Genomic DNA, 23,550 nt, shown 5'->3' on the forward strand with positions numbered 1-23,550 from the left:
TCTTATCTGTATGCTTGAGTCCCAGGTTGGTGGATCTGTTTGGGAAGGTTTGGATTTCATAGCTTGAGCCCACATCCTCTGGACAGATGAAAAATAATCTCTCTGCTTCACGACTGGCAGGTTATATGCACTACAATAAACTCAATCCCCCTAAATGTAAGCTAAAATAAATCCTGTTCTCCTCAAAGTTGCTTCAACAGGACTTTTTGTGGGTAAGGACTGGAAAGATACTAATGCAATGCTCAGGGTACCAGAAGTCTTTTGACTACATGCCAGTAAGGATATAAAATTATTAAAGTCATAAAAATTCTCAACTTATCCAAGGTTTTTTACATCCAGATAAATTATAAACTCAAAATACTGTAAAAATGCATTTAATACTTCTAGGCCTATTAAAAGCAAAATTTAACCAAACAATCCAATAGACTACTTCCTGTTCACCTCACTGGCTGCCTAAAAGAGAGCTGTGGTCTGTTGTCTTAGCCCAGCGCCACTGGAGAACACTATATTCGCTTGCCTAGAAAGGATCAATCAACAAGATTCTGATAATGGTTTTAACTGATAGTACATTACTTTTAAGCCATCACACAGATTTAAAAGTGGCAAACCATCAAAAGTGAAGAATAACTACTTAATATCTTCTTCTTCTACTAGATTCTGCTTATCTTTTCCTAGTTCCATGGAATTTGACAGAAAATCCAAAATAGTGCTATAACATAGTATAATGAAAACGTTTTCTTTTTTCCGCCAACTAAACTTTTCACATTCCTCCAATCACAGACATGCATAATTCTACTGCCAAAAGAAAGTAAGAGTTGGCTGGAAAGAGTGTCAAAAACAATCTATAGGATTAAGGCTCATATAAAATGTATAGGAGCATTCAGAAAGTTTAATTTTACTCATAATCAGAGTAAAACCATTATGTGGGATAAATTTTCTCATAATAAATCTTATCTATTCAGAAGTGGAGTTGGGGTATAATATAATAGCTAAAAACTTTCTTCCTTAAGTCAGCATGCAAGATGCCCTGGGTTCAAGCCCCATAACCACAAGCAAGCAAGCAATAAACCAAGAAGTGCAGAAGAGGAACAAAGAAGAGTGCAGTGAGGTGTACTGGGTGAAAGGCAGCAGCCATTTACACTAATCTGGATGGCGTGTGAAGTAGCAGTCGTTCGCACTACTTAGGAAATGTAGTGTTTGTTATTTTCTGTCTTCTGTAAAGCAACCATAAGTGCCTGAAATTGTGGAATAATGCGCTGTTTGCTTGACGTTATTAAAGACATAGGACAGCCTTGTCTGATATTTAGCCTGTTGAAATTATATTCAAAAGGAAAGCATTAAAGCCTTGTTACAAACACTAAACCAGTTAGTGCCCAGACTCAGGATCGGCTTTCCTTAATCAAATTGTTATAGTTTTTGTAGCTTTAAAAATTCTACTAACATATCTAACTATATATTATAAAAACACCCAGTCAAATGTTTCAATAGCTATAAAGAGATACAAGTCACTCTATGAACCTTATATAATAAGTATTATTACTATATTTTTTTTAAAAGTTAAGGTGCTACAGGAGTTAGCAGTAGCACGTTTGCCTAACAGGCACACAGTACTGGATGCAATTTCATTAGTCTCAAAATAGAACAAAAAGGGTTTAACAAAACAGGTCAATGCAAGATTGCAAAGGAAGATGATAACAGATGTACTAAGTAGTTTCAAAATTATGAAACAGGTAATTATCCAAGTACTCGGGAAGAGAATGAACCCCGAAAGATCTATGTTCTGAGAGTTTTCATTTACGAAAGATAACTTTTCTACATAAATATATAAATAAGTCAGCATTAAAAACACTTAATTTATGTTTTAAAAAACACTTTCTCTACGAATACCAGATCTAAATGGCATACTATTAATGCTCACTTCCTGAAATTTTACTATTATATTATGATTACAAAAGACAGCATCTTTTTTAAAGTTTATGTTTTCAAAGAAACATACACTGAATAACCATAGGTAATATGTGTCTATACCTTAACCCAGGAAGAAAAAACTACAAAATATATATGAAATAAAATTAAATACTTAGAAAGGAAGAACACCATATGTTAAAAAATCATACAATTAATTGGGTAAAGATGGGGCTACTGTTTATTTATTCAAACCTCTAGTCTATGTAACTCTAAGAATGCTTAATGTTTTAATATAATGCTATACAATGAATTAATATTCTACCTTTCCCTATCCCTGAGACAAACAATGCCTGACAATATTTCTTTTTCTTAAGGTCTGACATTAACCCCCAATATTAAAAACACCTCTTAAAAATTCCTACCATTGACAAGCAAATAAGGAAGTGATCCTGGTTTTTGTTTGTTTTGTTTTTTGTTTTTTCTTCTTTCTTTTTTTGGTTTTTCAAGACAGAGTTACTCAGTGGCTTTGGAGCCTGACCTGGAACTAGCTCTTGTAGATGAGGCTGGCCTCGAACTCACAAAATCCCCGGCAGCAATTCTGGTATATATCAAAAAGAAAAAAAAAATTCTAGCCTGGCAGTGGGGGTGCATGCCTTTAATTCCTAGCACTTGGAGGGCCAGAAGCAGGGCGGAACTCTTAAGTTCGAGGCCAGCCTGTTCAACAAGAGCTAGTTTTCCAGGACAGGCTCCCAAAGCTACAGAGAAACCTGTCTCAAAAACAGAAAAAAATTAAGTCTTACTAAAAGGGGTATGTCATTATCCAAGAAGTATTGTAGTAACTAACATATTAGTTTATAAAATAATACAATGTATTACTTTACAATTTTACCACTCATAGTACCACCAAACATATGTCACATGTATAACTTACCTGAGAAGTCCCACTGAAACCTGAAGGTTGGCTGTATTCTGTAGAATCAATAATACTACTGCAAAAAGAAGAAAGAACAATATTATAACTTCAGTATTTACATTATTTTAGTAACAGGAAAAGGTGATCTAAAATTTATCATTTATAACCCATTAATTTATAATTTTAAATAAACATCTATTACTAATCATTTAATATAGGCATCAAAGGGCCCATTAAACATACTATCAAGAAAGGTTATGAAATGGGAAAAAAAAAATATGGCCACTGTGCACATACTTTTAATTTCATTTCCAAATGGTTTAGTAAGGTTTGTAACTTTAAGGAAAAAGAGTATTACAATACTGGGAAAACATTAGATGCACTTGACGGCAACAGTTAACAAGCCTGTTATGGCATTCAGTTGGCCACTTGCTCTTGAGCCATTGCAATCACTCAGTTTTCCTCATTGCCCAGTGAGGCGAATGAGGACTACTATCTCTATTTAAGTTTCCAGCCCCCCAAGTGGCATGACAAAACCTGGTAAAAGAAAACTATCAAAGAATAAATAAATTTAAACTGACAGAAGTCTTTCTCAAATCCCAACACCCATACGATTACTAGTTTCCTCTGTCCTAGATACAGCCTGGTTTCTATGTTGTTTTTCACGTGGTTAACACTTCTCCTATTTAACTTTAAGACAACCTTTAGAACTCAGGCTAGTTTTCTTATTTCTTTATCTATTTCATTGCTATGGTTTCTCTGCCATCTTTAAACAAAATAGGCCCAACAATTGAAAGGTTACTCAAGCACCACAGCTCATAAATGCCTGAGTCCCAGAACAGGGAAAGTTGAAGTAGAGGCACGAGTATTGGCTTACACCAAAATCATAAATCACTTTTATCTTGAAATAACCTAAAGGTTCTGAGAGGTACTTTTGGAGTTTGGATTTTTATTAAGCAGCAAATAACTTTACTCTGGGAAGACAATTCTTATCTGAGCAGCAGTTTCTTACATATACTAAAGATGACAGCATGATACAGAAGTGTGAAACTGAACAATATTAAATATTAAAATATACAATATTAAAAACAGCAAACAGTTGCTAAATGAAATATAAAAAAGTGCATAAACCCCTCACATTTTAGAAATATGATAAATCATATAGAATATCCATATGATTTTAAAACTTAACAGTTTCTACGGTCTACACAGGTCTCAGTTCATTATATTCCAGGCCATTTGTTTAGTAAGTTCAGCCAGACAGCCAAGAATCTTTATTGACAATATCAAGAATATATGGACTCTTGGTATCAGATAAGCAATTAAGGACTTCAATGAACACAAGATAAACTCAGTGGATTTTAGTTACAGACACGCATACGTATAACTGTAATATTTTTTTAAAGGCCATGAATTTGAGAGGGAGTGAGAGATAATGGGAAAGGCTGGGAGGAGTCCATGAGGGGAGCTGGAAGTAGGAAGTTAAGAAGGAATTACAGAATTATATTTTAGCTAAATCATGAAACTTGTCAAATTGCTTTCTTCTAATGGAATATAATTAATGTGTGCATTCCCTATAGCCATGGATCTCTGTGTTTGTGTAGGAGGGAACACATGCAATTTTTGGTTTCTTCATACAGGTACTAACGGCTGAGGAAATACATCCCGGTGCTACAGCTGGAAGCCTGTATTAAACATGTTTTCTTACTAATGAAGCAATTCCTAGCATTTCTATATCACTAATAAATACATGGCTGAGGGGCTGAGGAGATAAGTCAGTGGGTAGAGTACCTGCTTGCTGTGCACACACCACACAGCTACAATCCCACACCCTTTCACACACAAGAAGTACTGACCCCTGGACATTACCATTTATAAAAAGGTTGGACAATGTGCCACATATGCTAAGGACTTTATAATTTATAAACAAAGAGTAAGAAAAAAAATCCCTTATTAGTTTACCTATTTCATCAACAAATATAGGCCAAAATAAATTGCCACCTAATTTGAAACAGAATTATCAACTACTTTATGTAAATACTAAAACTTTAATAGTTAAAAAACTAATAAGGACATTAAAAATAGGCATGGGAGAATGTTCAGAATAGTAACTAAAAGCAAATTATGATAATATGTTTTAATTAAGTTGAGAAAAAATATAATGGTGATTTCTAATGTTTCTGCTGGTGAGAACGAGAAAATTAAATAAAAATATAAATAAAAATGGGGGCCTGGGAGTGAAACTCAGCAGTACAGTAGCTGTTGACTAGCAAAGCATGTGAGGAACTAGATTCAGTCCTAAGAATCAAGGCATGTGGAGGAAAACGTACAAATACATTCAGTTAAATAGTAACTAGGAGCCACAGAACTATCATAACAAGCTGTTTCAAAAAGCAAGAAAGACTTTTTCCCATAAACAATTTTACAATAATAAATAAGTAGCTAAAATAAACAACATGTCATTTCTGTTAAACATAATAGCTATACTAATTTTAGACTAGTCTGTTGTTTGAAAAAATAGCTTACATTTAAATGATTAAATATATAATATCAACTAGCTAAATTATAGTATTGTTAATCTAAAAGGCTGAAATATAAGGCAACACTGGATTTTAAAACAATGGGAACAAATCAAAACATGGCAAGAATGCATGTAAAATTAGACCACTACTAATGATACATGTGCATGTTAATTATGATATAGAAATAAAGTTTAGTTCTTAATAAATCTTAGGGAGCTATAAAAAAACTTCATGATATGATCATTGAAGCATTTCCTTATAACAAATAAATTGACATAAATATTTTAAATACTTTTAATATCAAATAGTAAATCTCATTACTGACCAGCAAAATTCTCACAGACTGAAATTAGCAGACACCTCCAAAGATAATAAAACTATTTTCACAATTCATTTATTTTCATCATTTTACAAATTCCTTAGACATTAAATTATACAAGCAGGAAACAAATCACTACTCCAAATAATGGACTACACTGTCAACTGCAGCAACAGAAGCAACTAACATCCACTGTTCCCTATGTCCAGACATTACTCTCCTCACTTCCAATGTGCTATCACAATCCCATCAGTCGACTTATTATCCTATCTATAAAATGAATAGGCATACACACTAAACTTGCTAATGGGTAATTTACAGAGACAAAATGTGAATCTAAAGCATATTTCTAAAATAGATAAACTAAAATTGCCAAAATGATCTGTCTTTGGAAAAGTCACTGCTTGGTCATTTGAATACAAAGTTTCTCCTAACTTCTTATTGTTTTTAACACGGCTCTTGGTATGGTTTGCACAGTCCTCTTTATAGTCTTTGAAGTAAGAATACCTGAATTAGGATGTCAGCTGTATACTACCGTGATGCTGGGAAGAAAATTTCTGTTCTTGTTGACTATATTTTAAACTATAAAATGGATTAAATAAAATAACCCATGAAAATTAGAAAATGCTGCCAGATAACATGGCTGTAAGTCTGATAGTTCAACTTTTGAATATATAGTTCTCCTCTATGACAGGACAGACCTGATTTTAAACACAAAATTACATTTAGAATATTATAAAATTATTTCTTTAGCACCTTCCTGTTCTCTTTTAACTTACACATGATAAGAAAGCATTCTAGTTTTATAATGCATACCCTAAGCAGGGAACCTAATATTTATACTTCCTTTTAAAGCATCTGTTATGCCACAATAATTCTGAAGCTGAAAAAGAAAGCAAACTATTTTAAATATTTATTTTTAGATTTGCAGAACAGTTTCCTTCAGGTGAAACTCACTGCTGGTAGGTGTGAATGCAGGCATGATGAAATTTCCTGAAGGTGAAAACAGGTTCAGGCTAGCACTTTTCCTCCTTTTGAAGTAAAGGATACATTCAAAGGAATGGTGGTGACGATCTACTTCCATCACAACACTTCAATAGTTAGCGCCTCACAAAAGGTGCTGGACTTAACTATTTTATAACTATAGCCATTTCCATTTATTTGTAATTCACAGAAGACAATTTCATTAGATAAATATGCTTGCTATAAACTTTTAGGGTTATAACAAATTGATTATAAGAAATTAGAAGAAAATTCCCAAATAATAAGGAAGACTCTAAGATAGGGTGATTATGAGGATGAAGAAATTGATGGTACTTGAGTAAGGAAGAGACAACATGGTGGAAAATATAGAGTGGACAACAGCATGAGAAGTTTCTTTCATTAAGTCAGTTTTTACCATGTGTAGCTTTGCTTCCTAACACCCCATTTCTGTATTACCAGGATCAAGATCTTCACTAATAACACAGAAAAAAAGTACTCTCTAATGGCTCGAATCTGAAAAGTGCAAGAAGCTTTCAAATCTATCTGATCAGGTACAGAAGCTATAGGGTTCCATTCTGAGTTTACAAACACTAGTTTGTTTCTTCTAAAGAGACTTTTGTAGTTCTCTAACAGCCTAGTAACTTGAGATTGAAACACTTAAAATATATACACTATAAAATAATATGCAGCTTCAACAGTAAAAGAGATTGCTGGTTTATCAGGTATTGGCTAAAATATCTACTTAATTTGAATGCTTAAAGAATGTACTACACTGTTAAGATCATCTTTATATCGTTTATTAACATAAAAAACTAAATTATACCACATTGACAAAATGAGGATTTTTTACCCTTTGAGGATAAGCTTCAAAATAATATTATACCTGTATACTTGTACGTAAACAATTTGTGAACTGAGTAACAAAAGGATTTAATATATTAAATATCAAAATCATTTTTGCAGCATTAATTTCAAGTAGGATGGCATACCTCTGATGTCTAATTAGGGTTAGAATCCAGAAAGGATAGTGCTCTCGGGTTTTTAACATTTCATTTGGATCACTATGCTTGATTTAGAAAAGAACAAGATTTATATCTCTGTACATGTGAAACTGTGGATAGATTTTTAAGTGTCCTGCTTGATACTAACTTGAGGGTCATGTAACTTCTGATATCTTGGTAAAGTGGTCAGAAACAAAATCATTTAATATATTTGATTTTGTCATAACAGCATTTATAAAGTGCTGGCAGTAGGGAATGAGCATTCATTTTCTTGTGTTTGTATTTTTGTATTCATTTACCTTAAAAATAACAACAGTGCTTTAGCACTGCTGACTAGCAATTTTAAATACAGGTGGTAAACTTAATTTTACCTAAGCATGAAATGAAATAAAAGGAAGAGTTTGCTTTCTGGTCTTTGAGTACTTAGTAGGGAGTCACAGAAACTCACAGATAAGTACAGGAATCTTTGGGGAAACAACAGGTCCCTTGTATGTTCTTTCCCTTTTGTGTGAGTGTACAGTATTAAGCTCCCTAGAAGAGGGGAAGTGTTTTCTTCTCTCTCATAGAAGCTTTATTTATGTGCAGCATCAAGGAGTACATACAACCTTAGCATCTGTTTGTGTTAATGAAAAAAAAAATCATAGGCAGCTATTGATTTTTCTCTGTAGGTAATTTTTGAGCATGACATCTATGTCTCTTCTAACCTTGTTAATGGGGATAACAGCATATCCTGGATCATATGCAAACTGTAGGGTTTTCTCTTAAATTGCCCATGGTTTCCTGGCATCTCTCTCATTATCAAGGCTGGTAGAGACAGGGTTTCTTCACAGAACATCGTTGACCCTATGGTGGCTTGTGGCCCTTATAAGTTCATATATTTGAATGCTTTGTTATCAGAGAGTAGAACTCTTTGATAGGATTGAGGATCAGGAGGATAGCTTATGAGAGACACTGTGTCACTGGGGGGTGAGTTTTGAGCTTTGAAAAAACTCATGCCAGGCCCGGTCCATCTGTGTCTCGTATTTCTCTCTTTCTGATGGACTGTGGATAAGATTATAGCTCTCAGTGACTTCTCCAGCACTGTCTGCCTGCTGCCATGCTACCTGTCATGATGATAATGGGCTGAGCCTCTGGAAACTATAAACCAGCCCCAATTAAATATTTTTCCTTGTAAGAGTTGCTATGGGTTATAGTGTCTCCTCACGAAAGAGAGAACACTCACCTAAGACTGTTCCCTTCTTTCTATATGTGGAACTTCTTGTTCAGGAGCTATTTCCATAGCTCAGCTAGCCCTTGTTCTCCATCAGTGAACAAGTATTCTAATTTTGTCCATAACCACTGTTTCCCCAAAGCAAATCTAGTCCCTATCTATCCATCCACCAGGAACTTGATTACAGTAATTAAACTTTGTTAATTATCAGAGATGTTGAGTCTATCGGAGACTAGATTCAGGCTACATATGGTATATAGATATCAGTAGAGAACCCTACACTACATTTATTTTAAAACATTAATTCTAATTAACCTTAAATTCTTATGCTTACAAGATTCAAAAATAAGAAAAATACATAGGACTCTGTCAGGTTCTTGAACTATTAGACAGGTCTAAAGGATATAAATTACATTCACACTATAAACCCAAGAAGGGTATGTTTTTAGAGAATACAAGCTCCCCAAGAAGGAAAAATAATAACAAAACAAATCTATATGTAGGGTTGAATTGAAGGCATTCCAAAACATGTCCAACATTCCAGTTTTATATCGTGTTTACTTAAATAGCAATGATCAATATTCAAGTCTAAAGGAATTTGTTAACCAGAATGTAGAATTACAAAGTAAACTGCTATAATAGAGTTTAAAGACCAGACAAAAGCCCTATTAGTGGTACAAGCCTATAATTCCACGCACTCAGAAAGCTAAGATAGGAGACTGCTGGATGGACAAGGTCTACTAGATTATCAACTACCTAAGACTACATGGTAAAAGACTCTAAAGAAGGAAAGAAGGAAGCGGTCAACAACCAACCATCACAGCTGTCTCTGTAGAAGATGTTAGAAAGCAAAGCTTCAGAGAGCTACTGGGTATAATAAACATCTAAGCAAGGTACCTTCAAAACAGGCATGATGTTTACAATAAAACCATGACAGTGCACAAAGAAAAAAAAATGCAGAATTTAAGACTCTGGATGTTTAAAAAGTAACTGCTTGTATTTAAGATCTTAAAATGGTATTAAATTAGAAAAAAATGTGAGAAACTAAAACTGGGTTAATTAATGTAATTATTTCATCCTATAATTATCATCCTTGTATACGGCTCTTCAAATGTGGTGTCACATAGGTATTTGGTAGACATTTCTCATACTGTGTAATCAAGAAGTGATTGAAGTTGATTGTGTGTGAATTTTAAGTGAGTGTAATAAATTATAGCATTTTCTATGGTAAAAAAAATTAGATCAAATAATATATAACTTTATACAAAATTATTAATGTACCTATTCCCCTTCTCTAAAATAATGAAGTATTTGGAAAACATCTTTAAACTTCAACACTGGATATTTGAGCTAGTTTCAAACAAATCTGAATCTAGATATTGCAATCATCTAAAACAATGCTTGTTTATTTTCTAAAGTGATATCCTTACCATCTGACTTCCAGGTCTGTTTTTAAATCTTTAGGATCTCTTTCAGATATGATGAATTGTAGAAGAAAACAAGGGCTCAAAATCCTGTATTTTGAACAGGGTCTTGACTTTTACTAACAAAGACTGAAATAAGGACTCTTTACTCACAACTCCAGACTTCGGAATTTTAATGGACAGTGACAACATTTATAACAAAAATCAAAAGGTTGTTTTTATAAGGCCAGGAAGACATCTGTTCAGTATGTAAGAGTAAGAGTGCTTGCTGTTCAAGTACAAGGATGTGTTTGGATCCCCAGAATCCACATAAAAAGTTAAGTGTGATCCCATGCACCTACATTCTCCAGTGCTAGGAAGAATACAGGGAATAGTGGCACACTCCAGATTCCAGATGGTGACTCCAAAGAATTAGGTTGAAGTGATTGAGCAGGACACTCAATATCCTCCCATGGCTTCCATAAAGGCACTTGCATCCATGCACATATGTGTGTAACATACACACACAATTTATAAAAGTTCTGAAATGACTATACCAAAAATATTCATTAAAATTTCTGAGGTAAATGAATTCCGATGGATTTTAAATTCTTGGAGTCCAAAATTTCTACTTTCTGTATTTTAAAAAGAATGATTAATTTACTGACGCAATTATTTTCCATCCCAAGACAGCATAATCAAGAGAGTGAGTCTTGAGGGTCTGTCATATTTACAATTTTATCATAGTGTCTTCACACAGTGTTTTATGTCTGCTTGATACAATCAAATTTGGGATAATTGACCTGAAATCTTCTATTAAGTTATAAAACAAGTAATTAAAAAGCATTTTCTATACTCATTTTAAAATTTATGTCTTCTCATGCCTATGGCATCAAATTAGAGGCAAGGCATAAGTAAAAGTAAGTCACCTCTAGTCCTTCTGTAATATCCCTAGGCTCAGTATTCCTGAGTTTGTTCAAGATCTGCTACCTCACTCTCACTTCCTTGTGTACTTGTTTATTTTGTTGCTGTTGGTTGGGGAGTTTTGTTGATTTTGAGAGAGGGTATCACTATGTTGTCCTGGATGGCACTGTGCTCATAGAGATCCACCTGAATCTGCCTCCTCAGTACCAGGTGTAAAGTTGTCACCATGCCAAGCTCATGCAACTTCCTTTTCAATCATCATCAATCATAGTCCAAGGTCTCATCATCTTCTTAAGTTTTCTAGCTTTTCTCCAGGCTTTCCAATGGGTATGAAATCAGGAATGACATAAAGTGTCTCCCTCTCTTCACATAGGACATTGAAAACATTTTCCAACATGGTTAGGCTTTCACTCCATCAGTTGTTATCTCTTTGGGAAAGCCCAACTACCTAGAAATGGAGTATTCGTGCAAACATCTAGCTTGCTAAACTGTTCTTCCGAAAGCATCATATTTATGTCATGGACTCCTAAGATTGTTATTACATTTGCCTGTTAGCATCTCTGCTAACCTCAATATACACACCCAAAAGCCATAAAGGCACAAAAAAAGTTCGCATACAAAAATACTGCCTAACCAATCAGGGACATTCAACAATAAATTAAGTTTCAAGACTCAATAAAATCTAATAGACTGAGTATTATAGTAGTCAATAAATGATTTCTGTTAAACTGAGTGACATGACCATGGGAATGAACTGCCAAGTTTGCTACTGAAATGTCTGTGGTACTAAGAGTTATCATGTCCCTACCACACACACAACACCACACACACACACACACAGAGAGAGAGAGAAGAGAGAGAGCGAGAGAGAGAGAGCGCACCTGTTATCTAAGACATCATATATCAGAAAGTGAGTGATAGGCTTAATGATAACAATATCCCTCATTAGGACTGTTGTAAAGAAATTTAAAAACTGGTAAGAAAACGGTAAATTACAAGGTGGCTATTGTTCTTAATCGACTATTTTAGACATAAAACCCTGAAGTCCAAAAATTTAGATACCACATATTTCATGGAATAAATTTACAGCATAATGTATCATATACATTTACTTTATTCTATAAAAGTCAAATAAAAACTAAGTATTATTCTAAATTATAGGGAGATGGGGCAAGAGCTACATAATTATATATAATTACTGCTGTAATAAAGCATATAGATGGTAAGATTTTAATAATTTGTAAAATGGAGTTTGTTTTAATTATTTTTGTTTTGTGAAACACTTTGTGTTTTGTAACTTAGCTTGGACTTGAACTAGCTATGAAAACAAGGGTGACTTTGAACTAATCCTCAAGCTTCCATCTCCCAAGATAACAAGAATAAGAATACAAGGTCAGGCATGGTAATATGTGTCCAAATCCCAGCTCCTTTGAATGATGAGGTGAAAGGACTGTGGGTCTGAAACTAATCCAAGCAGCTAACAAGACCTCAGCCTCTACTATCCACCACTACATCCACACATACACCCACACAACCAAAGAGGAGGATGGGGGGGGGAGCGGGAGGAGGAGGAGGAAGGAGGAGGAGGAGGAGGAAGAGGAGTAGGAGGAGGAGGAGGAAGAGGAGGAAGAGAGGAGGAGGAGGAGGAGGAGGAGGAGAAAGGCAAAGATGAGGTACACACCTTGTAATCCTAGCACTATGCACTTGGGAAGCAAGTCAGTTATAGTGGAAAGATTCTGAGTTTAAAAGCTAACCCATGAGAATCATAATAAAAGACTCAGGAAGAACTTAAACTAACACATCTTTCTAATGCCCTCATTTAAAAATTGGGCAGACCAGCCTGTTTGGGCGCCGGGACCGGGAATTGAGTGCACCCAGGTCAGTGGGAGGTCCCCTGCTTCAATAGCCTGCCTACAGCAAGGTAGGCCCTTTGTCGCCTAGCTGCTTGGCCAGCAAGGAAACCTGACTGTCTACCAGATCCATCATTCATTGGGGTGAGGTGAGTGCCTGAACCGCGGCAGCCGCCCAGAGAGGGACCACTGACATTCCCCAATCCCCCCACCCACTCACTTCCTGCTCTTCCTGCAGGGGTTATTCTCCCCGGATACTACCTCTCTCTTCCTGTCCCTTCCCAGCTTGCACCCAGAACTCCCCCCCCTCCCCGCTTCATCCTCCTGTCTTTGGGGCCACAAAATCCCACAGCACAACCTGTTTGGGTACCGGGACGGGAATTGAGTGCACCCAGTCCGGTGGGAGGTCCCCTGTTTCATTAGCCTGCCTGCAGCAAGGTAGGCCCTTTGTCAGCGAGCTGCTTGGCCTGCTAGGAGACCTGACTGTCTGCCAGAAGATCCATCATTCATTGGGGTGAGTTAGTGCCTGAACCGCGGCAGCTGCCCGGAGAGGGACCACCGACAATCCCCAACCCCCCCCCCCACCCCCCCCCCACACACACTTCCTGCTCTTCCTGCAGGGGTTATTCTCCCCGGATACTGCCTCTCTCTTCCTGTCCCTTCCCAGCTTGCACCCAGAAAACCACCCCCTTCATCCTCCCGCCTTTGGGGCCACAAAATCCCACAGCCCAGCCGGGAATTGAGTGCACCCAGGTCAGTGGGAGGTCCCCTGCTTCAATAGCCTGCCTGCAGCAAAGGTAGGCCCTTTGGTCAGTGAGCTGCTTGGCCAGCAAGGAGACCTGACTGTCTACCAGAAGATCCATCATTCATTGGGAACCTTCACCTGGCGTTGGATGGAGAAAATGACAGAGCCCCACATAGGAGCACCGGACTGAGCTCCCAAGGTCCTGATGAGGAGCAAAAGGAGGAGATCATGAGCAAGGAAGTCAGGACCGTGAGGGTGCGTTCACCCATTGAGACGGTTAGCAAGATCTAACGGGAGACCACCAAGTCCAGTTGGAATGGGACTGATGGAACAGGGGACCAAACCGGACTCTCTGAATGTGGCTGACGGTGGAGGAGGACTGAGAAACCAAGGACAACCGCGATGGGCTGAACTCTACAGCTTGACGGGCTCACTGTGAGCCTTGTCAGTTGGTTGCTCACCTTCCTGGACTTAGGGGTGAGTTGGGAGGACCTTGGACTAACATAGTGAAGGGAACCCTGATGGCTCTTTGGCTTGTGAGAGGGAGGGAGTGGGGGGTATGGTTTGAAGGGAGGGGGAGGGAAGAGGGAGGAGGAGGGGAGGAGATGGAAATTTTTAATAAAAAAAAAATGAGGAGAAAAAAATAAAAAAAAAGGTCGATGGCGTTAACTGAAGGGGAAGAAGAGAAACTAAAATTAATAAATGTTAATGATTCTTTCAAAATGATTTTAAAAAATGATTTGAAACTGCTTAGACTTCATGCATTAGAACTTGAATAAATTAAGAAGGCCTGAGCTACTCAGGGCCATCATTGGTTAAAAGACAAAAAAAAAAAAAAAAAAAAAAAAAATGGGCAGAGTAACCAAAGCCCCAAAATACAGTGAGTTGGGAAAAAAAAGATTTAAAATTTCATTTCATCATTATCATTTTAAGACACGTCTTACTTTGTATCCCTAGCTAGTCTGAAACTTGCTATGTAGATCAGCCTGGCTTCAAACTCAAAGATCTTCCTGCCTTTGCCTCCTGGGTATTGGGATTTAAATACATGTGCCAGAACCAAGGCTTTTTATTCATTTCCACTAATATTAACAATTTATGTTTCTAAATTTTGACTTGAGATACAATATTAATTTACAAGACATCAAAAAAATTCACCAAACTTTTTATCCATCTTAAAATTTAAAATACTGTAACATCTACACACTAACTTAATCCAAGGGATCATTGGCTACCTGTGTTTCATTTCTCAATGGTTTCATCATCTGCATTAAAAAGGCTCCTGAGAACTAGAGTACCATGAACACATAATACAAAATCCCAAACAATTACTAATGTGAAGCTTTGTACCTGTGTGATGGAGAAGGAGCTTCAAACTGAGGCACTGTGCTATCTTCACAGACAGGAGAGTACAAGCCACTCATTTCCTGAAATTGTAATTATTTGAGTTATTACATACACTCCAAACAGAAAATTGTATAATTCAAAAAAAGTATATGGCAATATATTCTGTTCTAGGCCCAGGTTCTCATCAGTCCCTTTCTGTCTTCAAAACCAAACTTGTCAAAGATTCCTTTCCATAAAGTACAAAAGCAAAGTTAATCTGAAATTAAGAGGAAGCTATTCCTAGTGTTAAAGGACTATAAGTCCCATTAAATACTCTTCTGACTAAAGCACTGAATGCAGAAAAACTCAAAAGGAAGTATCCAGAGAGGACATACAGCATATTCTATACACAGGGAACTGACTACTAATGCAGGTGATGATCTATTAATGTATATTAGCATAAATATGTTGGGACAGTGACTAGATTACAACATTCAAATCTTAAAGTTAATGACAAAAAACTCTCTAAAGCAATATACATATAATAAGAGTAACACTTCTTGAATTAATTACTGACTTTAATAAGAACATAAATTATAATTTTTGCTCATTAACCCAAAGGAAAGGGGCTGATCAGAGATGATCACATAAATTATATCACTGAATATTATTGATTAGCTTCCCTTTTTACTTATATGCAATATTTTATTTCATGGAAAAACAGCAAATTTGAAAATATAAACTAATAGGCACATAAAAAGGTAAAATTATTTTTGGCTTAGCACAAAAAATAGCCAAACAGGGTAATATAAACATAAGGGATACTGAGTTCCCATTGAATACCATAATACTTATTATCCTTTGACATGTTTTGTAAGTCAGCAAAAGGAAATTGTGTGTAAATAAGTGCACACTAATTTAAATGTAGCCAAATGTAGACCTCAACTCACAATAGTCTATGAATATCCTAACAAATTTCTAGAAGTAATCTGTATTTTATAATAAACTCCAACAATATTGACATCTTATTTAAATCACCAAATTATCATTAGTATCTAATAAAAAATAAGTAGTAGAAATGTAAAATTATTTTTAAATTAATAAAAGAATGAAATGGTAAGTCATTTTTAGAAAATAATGAAGGATTAGTAGAAAATTATTTAGATTGCAAATAGAAAACTGAACAAATTTTGTTCCATTTAATCAAGAATCATAGCAATAAATGTCAATATAAACTTAAGATTACAATTTATCTTCAAAAAAGTATTCAGACTTTGTCCCCCTGTACCACCAGCTGAACTGTCAATTAAGATGAAGGTAAAACTATGAAAAATGTGAGAATTTCTCGATTTCTTACTTCCACTCTTTTAATATCCTCTTCCAAAACACTTAGTTCCTTCTGGATCTGTTCCAATTGCTGTAGATTAAAGAAATGGAGAAAAAAATTCTAATCTAAACCACAATTTCAGCATCATGAGAAAAAAAATTAGATTTGAATAAAAGAAAAAAGGATACTAAACTGTCAAGTAAGAGTAAAAATAAGGGGACTGAAAGAAAAGAAAATCAGAAGTAAATTTGAATGTTACCATTCAAATAAAGATACTTGTCTATATGGAAACATAATATTATATTTATTTACAATAACAATGACTGATTTTTACAATAAAAATATAAAAATGAACAATAACAATAAAATTACTTAAAAATACAAGATATCCAAAATCTTTCACATTTCCTCATTTAGTTGACTGCTTTTTAAAGGCACATGTTGTAACCAACTTTATTAGTATGATAGTGGTTCAACCAACCTCAAAGCAACTATAAACTAAGCATTTAAATAAAAACATTTAAATATTTGGCTTTTTATAGTGTTCCCATTACAACATAAATTTGCATGTATATTGAAACATTTCTTTAATACCAGAGATTTAGGATGTTTGCAACTATCATATATCTAGAACATACAAGTATCTCAAATATTATCATTTTTATCATATTAAAAGTTTATTTTAGATTTTGTTGAGAGATGACTAATCAATAGAAATAGCTAAAAATTTTCATTATACACTAAGCTTGTAGCACAGGTAATAAAAACCCAGAGAGAGAGATATTAGGTTTCAACCTAAGATCAGAAAAGCAAACAGCCAACCACTAGAAAGACCTTTTACCTCTACCAAATCTTTAGACCGAAAGGGCAAAATTCTGTCTCCATGAATCCCCAGAGTTCCTGTCTCCTGTCTCCACCTCCCCACAGTTGGGATTAAAGGCATGTGATTCCAAGTGCTGGGCTCACCTTTGTGTGAGCTCTGTTTCTCTTTTAGACAGATTCGATCTTGTGTAGCCCAGGGTGGCCTTGAACTAACAGAGAGAGAGACCCTCCTGCACCATGCCATGCCCCAGTCCTGGCATTAAAGGTTTGTGCCACCACTCCCTGGCCTATATGGCTGACTAGTATGGCTGCTTTGCTCTCTGATCGTCAGACAAGCTCTATTTAGTAAAACACAAATAATATACCACTATATAAGCTGCTTTCCAGAAATTCTATACTACCCCAAGTAAGCATAACTAGGTGTTTTACTTTAAAACAAATATATTGAACCATTTAAAACTATGAAACTTTAACAGATAATTGCATAATACTGATTGCCAGATTTGAAGCAGATACTACATATATTAAGAAAATGAGGCTTAGAAAGGCTAGGTAATTTGTTGAAGACCGTTCAGTGGTGAGCGAAGAACTAAAATTAGAATCAAAGCAGCCTTATTGTAATAAGGAAGCTGTCAACCATAGCAACACTATCTCAAGACAACAGCAACTTTTAGCTTACGCCTTAATGCCAGTACAAGAACATTTTTAAAGGTCTCTTAGTATGAGTAGTGTCTACTGCAGCAAAATAAGCACAGTGAGTGTATTGTCTAATTGGTAATTTATTGATATAAATGTTTGTCACAGCATTCTGCTCAGCATGGAAAACAGTACAATGGAGGTAATGTTCAAAACAGAATCTAAGTGAAATTAGATCTTAAATCAAAGATGAAGCCCTAAAAGACTTACAGAATTTTACAAGAAGTAAAGTCAAAATAAAAAGAGTAAATAATAAGAAATGCTAAGGCTATGAAGAAAGGAAATAATAAAAGGAGCCTACAGTAATGAATATATTTGCCTACCATCGATCTAATCAAAAAAGATGAATCAAAAGTACTGGAGAGCATAGAAAGCTAACATAAAAGACGCGGGCAGAGGAATATACACATTACACATTAAGTGGAAAGAGAAGAAAGTCAAATTTAGCCACCAACCCAGGGGAGAAGATATATTCATCAGAGAAATCAATGGTTACAAACAGTGATTAGCATTATCAAATGTTTTCAATTAAACATTGCATCTACTTTAAGAAAACTTTGTTCATTCATAAAAGCATAACACAAGCATTTCTACCTTACTAAAACAACTTGGTAGTCTTTCAAATAAAGGCTGGTCCAGTGGTCAGTTTTTAATGCCTCAAATTCACAGCGTACACACAAACCCACAACTTCCTCTACATTCGTTCCACTGCTACTTCCAACAATCTGTTCTCCATTCTGATATAAAAAGTAGTCTAGCCCAGCTCACATGAAAGCCATGCAGTTAAATGGCTCTCAACCTATTTTACAGTCTATTAACAACCCAGTTATTCCTCACCATTGCTGAAGTCTTTTGTTTCACAGATACTTAAAAAGTCCAATGGCTTTGGCCAACATAGTACTCTTATGGTCACCTCTTAAATATTTTAATTCAGTTATTTTTAAAAGGTAGCACTCCTATCTTTATGAAAAAAGTATTTTATTCTGAGGGTTATTAAAAAGAATGCTAGAAACAGTTGATATAAAAAAACCTATATCATCAACATAGATAATTCAGATCACATTTGATCATTAATATAGCCAGAAAAATTAGTAATTTTTCTAATATATGAAAACTTGAAATAGGAGAGAAAATTCTGATGTCACATGAAATGACACAACAGTCAATTCTCATTTCTGTATTATCTTTCTAGAGTACCGACATACCGTATATATTTTAATACATAGTAGCTGCTGTATTTTTAAGATGCATTATAAAAAATGACTAATATCAAATAATCTATACTTTTAAAACCAAGATTTCGGGGCTAGAGAGATAGCTAAGCAGCTAAAGTACTTGCTGTTCTTCAGAGTACCTAGGTTTGATTCCTACCATCTACATAGCTCACAACCATGTGTTAGCTTCAGTTCCAGCAATTCCCTGCCCTCTTCTGGCCTCCACAGGCACCAGCACGTGTGTGATATACAAACCGACAAGCAGACAAAACATCTATGCACATAAAATGAAATAAAATTATTTTAAAATAAATCACTGTGCATGGTGGCAAATGCCTTTAATCCCAGCAGTTGGGAGGCAGCCACAGGGAGATCTCTGTGAGTTCCAAGACCAACCTGGTCTACAGAGGGAGTTCCAGGACAGCCAGGGCTGTTACACAGAGAAACGCTGTGTAACCTTGTCCAAAAACAAAAATCAAACAAACAAAAATCAAGATTTTCATTTGGATCTTAAATGAAACGAATAACCAAGGTAAAAGTGTTATCCTAATAAACATAAAAGTGGTGTTAAAAGTTATTTTGGATGTCAGGCAAGAAATTAAAATGGAAAAGAAGTCTGAAGAAAATAAACTGCTTAGAAATTACATATTAGGCCGGGCGATGGTGGCGCACGCCTTTAATCCCAGCACTCGGGAGGCAGAGGCAGGCGGATCTCTGTGAGTTCGAGACCAGCCTGGTCTACAAGAGCTAGTTCCAGGACAGGCTCCAAAGCCACAGAGAAACCCTGTCTCGAAAAACCAAAAAAAAAAAAAAAAAAAAAAAAAAAAAAAAAAAAAAAAAAAAAAAAAAAAAAAAAAAAGAAATTACATATTAGATTCAAGGCATTTCCATCTCAAGATATCGATACAGGATATTTTAGTACTAATACACGAAGACAAAGAATAAACATCTGAGAGAACAGTGCTAAATTTAACCTCTAGGCATCAAAAAGCCAAAATGCAGACTGCCAGAATAAGACAGACAGAAGTCCAAGTTTGTTTTGGAAATTAGTCCATGAAGGTGACTGCTATCATATAAATGAAATTCTGTCACAACTTGAGAGTGATAAATTCAATCAAATTTGACTTAATAAAAATGCAGAATTGAGAGCTACTAAAATAAATACAGTAAATGACAGTGTTGATTCAGAACATGTTCCTAAGACATCAGTAGCAAGCACTTTCCAAACAGTGTTAAAAAAATCAAAGAAGAAATATTTAAACATTTAAAAAGAAAATAAAAGTGTCTCAGAAGTGCTCTAAAAACAGTTTGAAATTGAGGACTACTCTATTAATGACAATAGTTTTAGAACAGGCAGTAATCTTTTGTACTCACTTCTTTGAGCTTTTACTAATTGTTTGATAAAGTGAATATATGTGAATACTGAACTCACTTGTGAATTCAATTGTGTAACAATAGTACTTAGAATAAATTATACATACACAATCTAAAATAAACAAAGGAATATGCTACTAGAGAAAAGGCTGATAATCAAAAGAAAATAGCAAAGATCAGTGTATACCAATTCTAAACAAGGAACTACTAAGAGCAAAACATTTAATCAAAGTATAAAGAAAGTCAAAACCCTTATTGTTCCATATAATAATACAGATACACACTTAATTTAATATTTAATGGCAGGCTTAATATTAATACTTCATTTAGCCCTCCCACAGCATTTAATTTTTAGCCAAGAAACAATGAAACAAAAAGTAAATGAACGAACTAGGGAAAACAGGAAGGTATAGTTTTAAAAAATGGAAATGGTGGGCTCACATGTCAACCCACACACTAGTTTGTACATGCATACTCAAAAAGACACAAATTATTACAAATTAGTGCAACAGCTGGGAGGGTCTACAAAACAGAGATGTACTAAAAACAAACAAGTAAGCAAACAAACAAACAAATGGCGGAGTACATGCCTATAATCCCAGCACCTGGAAGACAGAAACAGTATGTAGTTCAGGCTGGGCTACATACAGCTTAAACTATAACCCCCACTCCAAAAAAAAGTACAGACAAATCAGAAGAGAAATTTTGAAAAATTACTCAAGAAATCAAATAGAGAAAAATATTCTAACAGAACAATGAGATAGTTCAGTGGGAAAAACACTTGCCTGGGGAGCTGAGCCCAAAGTGGAAGGAGAGAACACACTCCTAGAAGTTGTCCTCTGACCCGCATACCCATGAAAAGTACTCATGTGATACCCTCCTATAATAAATTTTTTTAAAAAGAACAAGCACAAAACAATAAAGCAACAAATCTAACTGGTGATTATTACAGTAGATCTACACTAGGTCTAAACACAAAAAGAGAAACTGTAGATTAGTTGGCAAATGCATGCCTCAAAATCAAAAAAAAATGTTTTTAATCCCTAGAATTTATGGCCCATGATTATAATCCCAGAACTGGGGAAGCTGAGGCAGCCTGTCCAGCCAGCTTAGTCTAGCTGAAGGGTTCTAAGTCAGTGTGGTTGTCATCTGGCTTCCAGACACATGTACAAATATGCACCTGCATGCACACAAAATCATATTGCAACTATATACAGTCAGAGGTAAAATCACCTCAAAAATAACAGTTCTAAAATCACTATGACAGTATCACAAAGATTCAGTAAAGAAGCAAAACAATGTCAACACACATTTAACAAGTGTACACTGCACAACACTTGAGAAGTGCAGAACTTACTATCTACCAGATGGTAAATATTATATGTAAAGAAAGTAAATCCTTTTCAAGGAATGTACCTAACAAAGGAAGTAAAAAACATCTATAAGAAAAGCTATGAAACACTAAAGAAAAAAACTGAAGGAGACATTAGAAGGTAGAAGAATCTCTCGCACTCAGGGATCAGCAAAATTAATATTGTAAACATGATAATAACACTGAACAAAATTTACAGATTCAATGTAATCTCCAACAAAATGTCAATATTTTTTACAGAAATAGAAAAATAAAGACCTAAAATTCAAAAAAAAACCCCACAAAGGCCCTAAATAGCTAATACAATCCTGACCTTAGAGAACAAACTAGAAATACCATAACATATTTTCAAATTATACAGCAATGCAACAATGAAGAAAATAAAATGGCTACCACATAAAAACAGGCAAGACTAAAATAGAGGATCCAAAAATGACCCATGTAACTATATCTACAGAATTCTCAACAATGGGTTCAAAACAGATCTTGAGAAAAACAGTCTCTCTGGCAAATGGTGGCATGAAAACTGGATACCCACATGTAAAAGCATGTAAAAATAGATCCCCACCACTTACCCAGAATTTCAAAACACAACAAATAAACAACAACCACATAAATAAAACCATTCAAATACCTTCCTATAAGACCTCAAATTGCCAGGCAGGAGTGGCATATACCTTTAATCTCAGCACTCGGAAGGCAGAGACAGGTGGATCTCTGTGAGTTCGAGACCAGATTGGCCTACAGAGTGAGTTCCAGGACAGGCTTCAAAGCTACAGAGAAGCCCTGCCTTGAAAAACCAAAAGACCTGAAATTCTGAAAACACTGGGAGAAAACATAAAGAAAGCACAAAGATCCAGCACAGACAAGGACTTTCAGAATATATTCCAATATCAAGAATCAACAAGTGGAACTGAACCAAATTTTAAAACTTCTGCATAAATTAAAGGTGTGCCTAAGAGTGACTTCAAAGGCAACATGGCAGAATTAATGAAAACTTATTTCAAAGAAAAAGAAAAGAAAAAAAGAAAGAAAAGAATAAAGTAACGAAGGAAGCCTGGAGATTTAGCTCCTTACTGCCCAGCATTCATAAAACCTTGAGTTTAATCTTCAGTACCAAAAAGAATCCCTGGAGACTAATAAGGGAGCTATGCCAAGCATAAGGGTAATGGAACATGAACAAATCAGAGTGCTAAATAGTATAGAACACAAACCTGAGATCCCAGTATTCTAAACGCTCAGGCAAAAAGACTGAGAACTCAAGGCCAGCCTGAGCTACAAGACCCTCTCTCAGAAAAGAAAGAATTAAAATTGAAACAATAAAAGTCAGAATGTTTCTGTTACGGTAAAATTAAATCAGCAAATGACAAAAAAGAAAAAGAAATCTTCATATTCAAGTAATGTTTATTTCTAAGTAATCCACTGTCAAAAACAGTACCCCACACAAAGTACAGTTCAAAACATTTGATGTAGATAAAATGAAAAAAGAAAGTACAACCACAGGCCCTTGTATAATAAAGCCCATATAACAAGCACAAACAGTAATACATGAGAAACAAACAGGCAAGAAGCATGGGAGTGATAGAAGCTAAAATAAAACAGAACACAGGATAGTCAAAAATTGATTTTTAGAGTAAAACTGA

The 23,550-nt window shown here is 35.3% G+C and overlaps 1 protein-coding gene across 4 annotated transcripts in view; it reads right to left on the minus strand.

The window, feature by feature from the left end:
- Positions 1 to 23,550, minus strand: part of Cop1 (COP1 E3 ubiquitin ligase) — a 138,919-nt gene that overhangs the window by 85,324 nt on the left and 30,045 nt on the right. For all 4 annotated transcript variants that reach the window (XM_038349193.1, XM_038349192.1, XM_038349195.1 and 1 more), the window contains 3 exons: positions 16,460 to 16,519; positions 15,127 to 15,203; positions 2,840 to 2,897 (listed from right to left, as the gene is read on the minus strand). In XM_038349193.1, the coding sequence (XP_038205121.1) occupies positions 2,840 to 2,897; positions 15,127 to 15,203; positions 16,460 to 16,519 (195 nt within the window). The remainder of the gene's footprint in view (positions 1 to 2,839; positions 2,898 to 15,126; positions 15,204 to 16,459; positions 16,520 to 23,550) is intronic.

Source organism: Arvicola amphibius, chromosome 12 (genome assembly GCF_903992535.2).
Source record: "Arvicola amphibius chromosome 12, mArvAmp1.2, whole genome shotgun sequence".
Lineage (NCBI taxonomy): Eukaryota > Metazoa > Chordata > Mammalia > Rodentia > Cricetidae > Arvicola > Arvicola amphibius.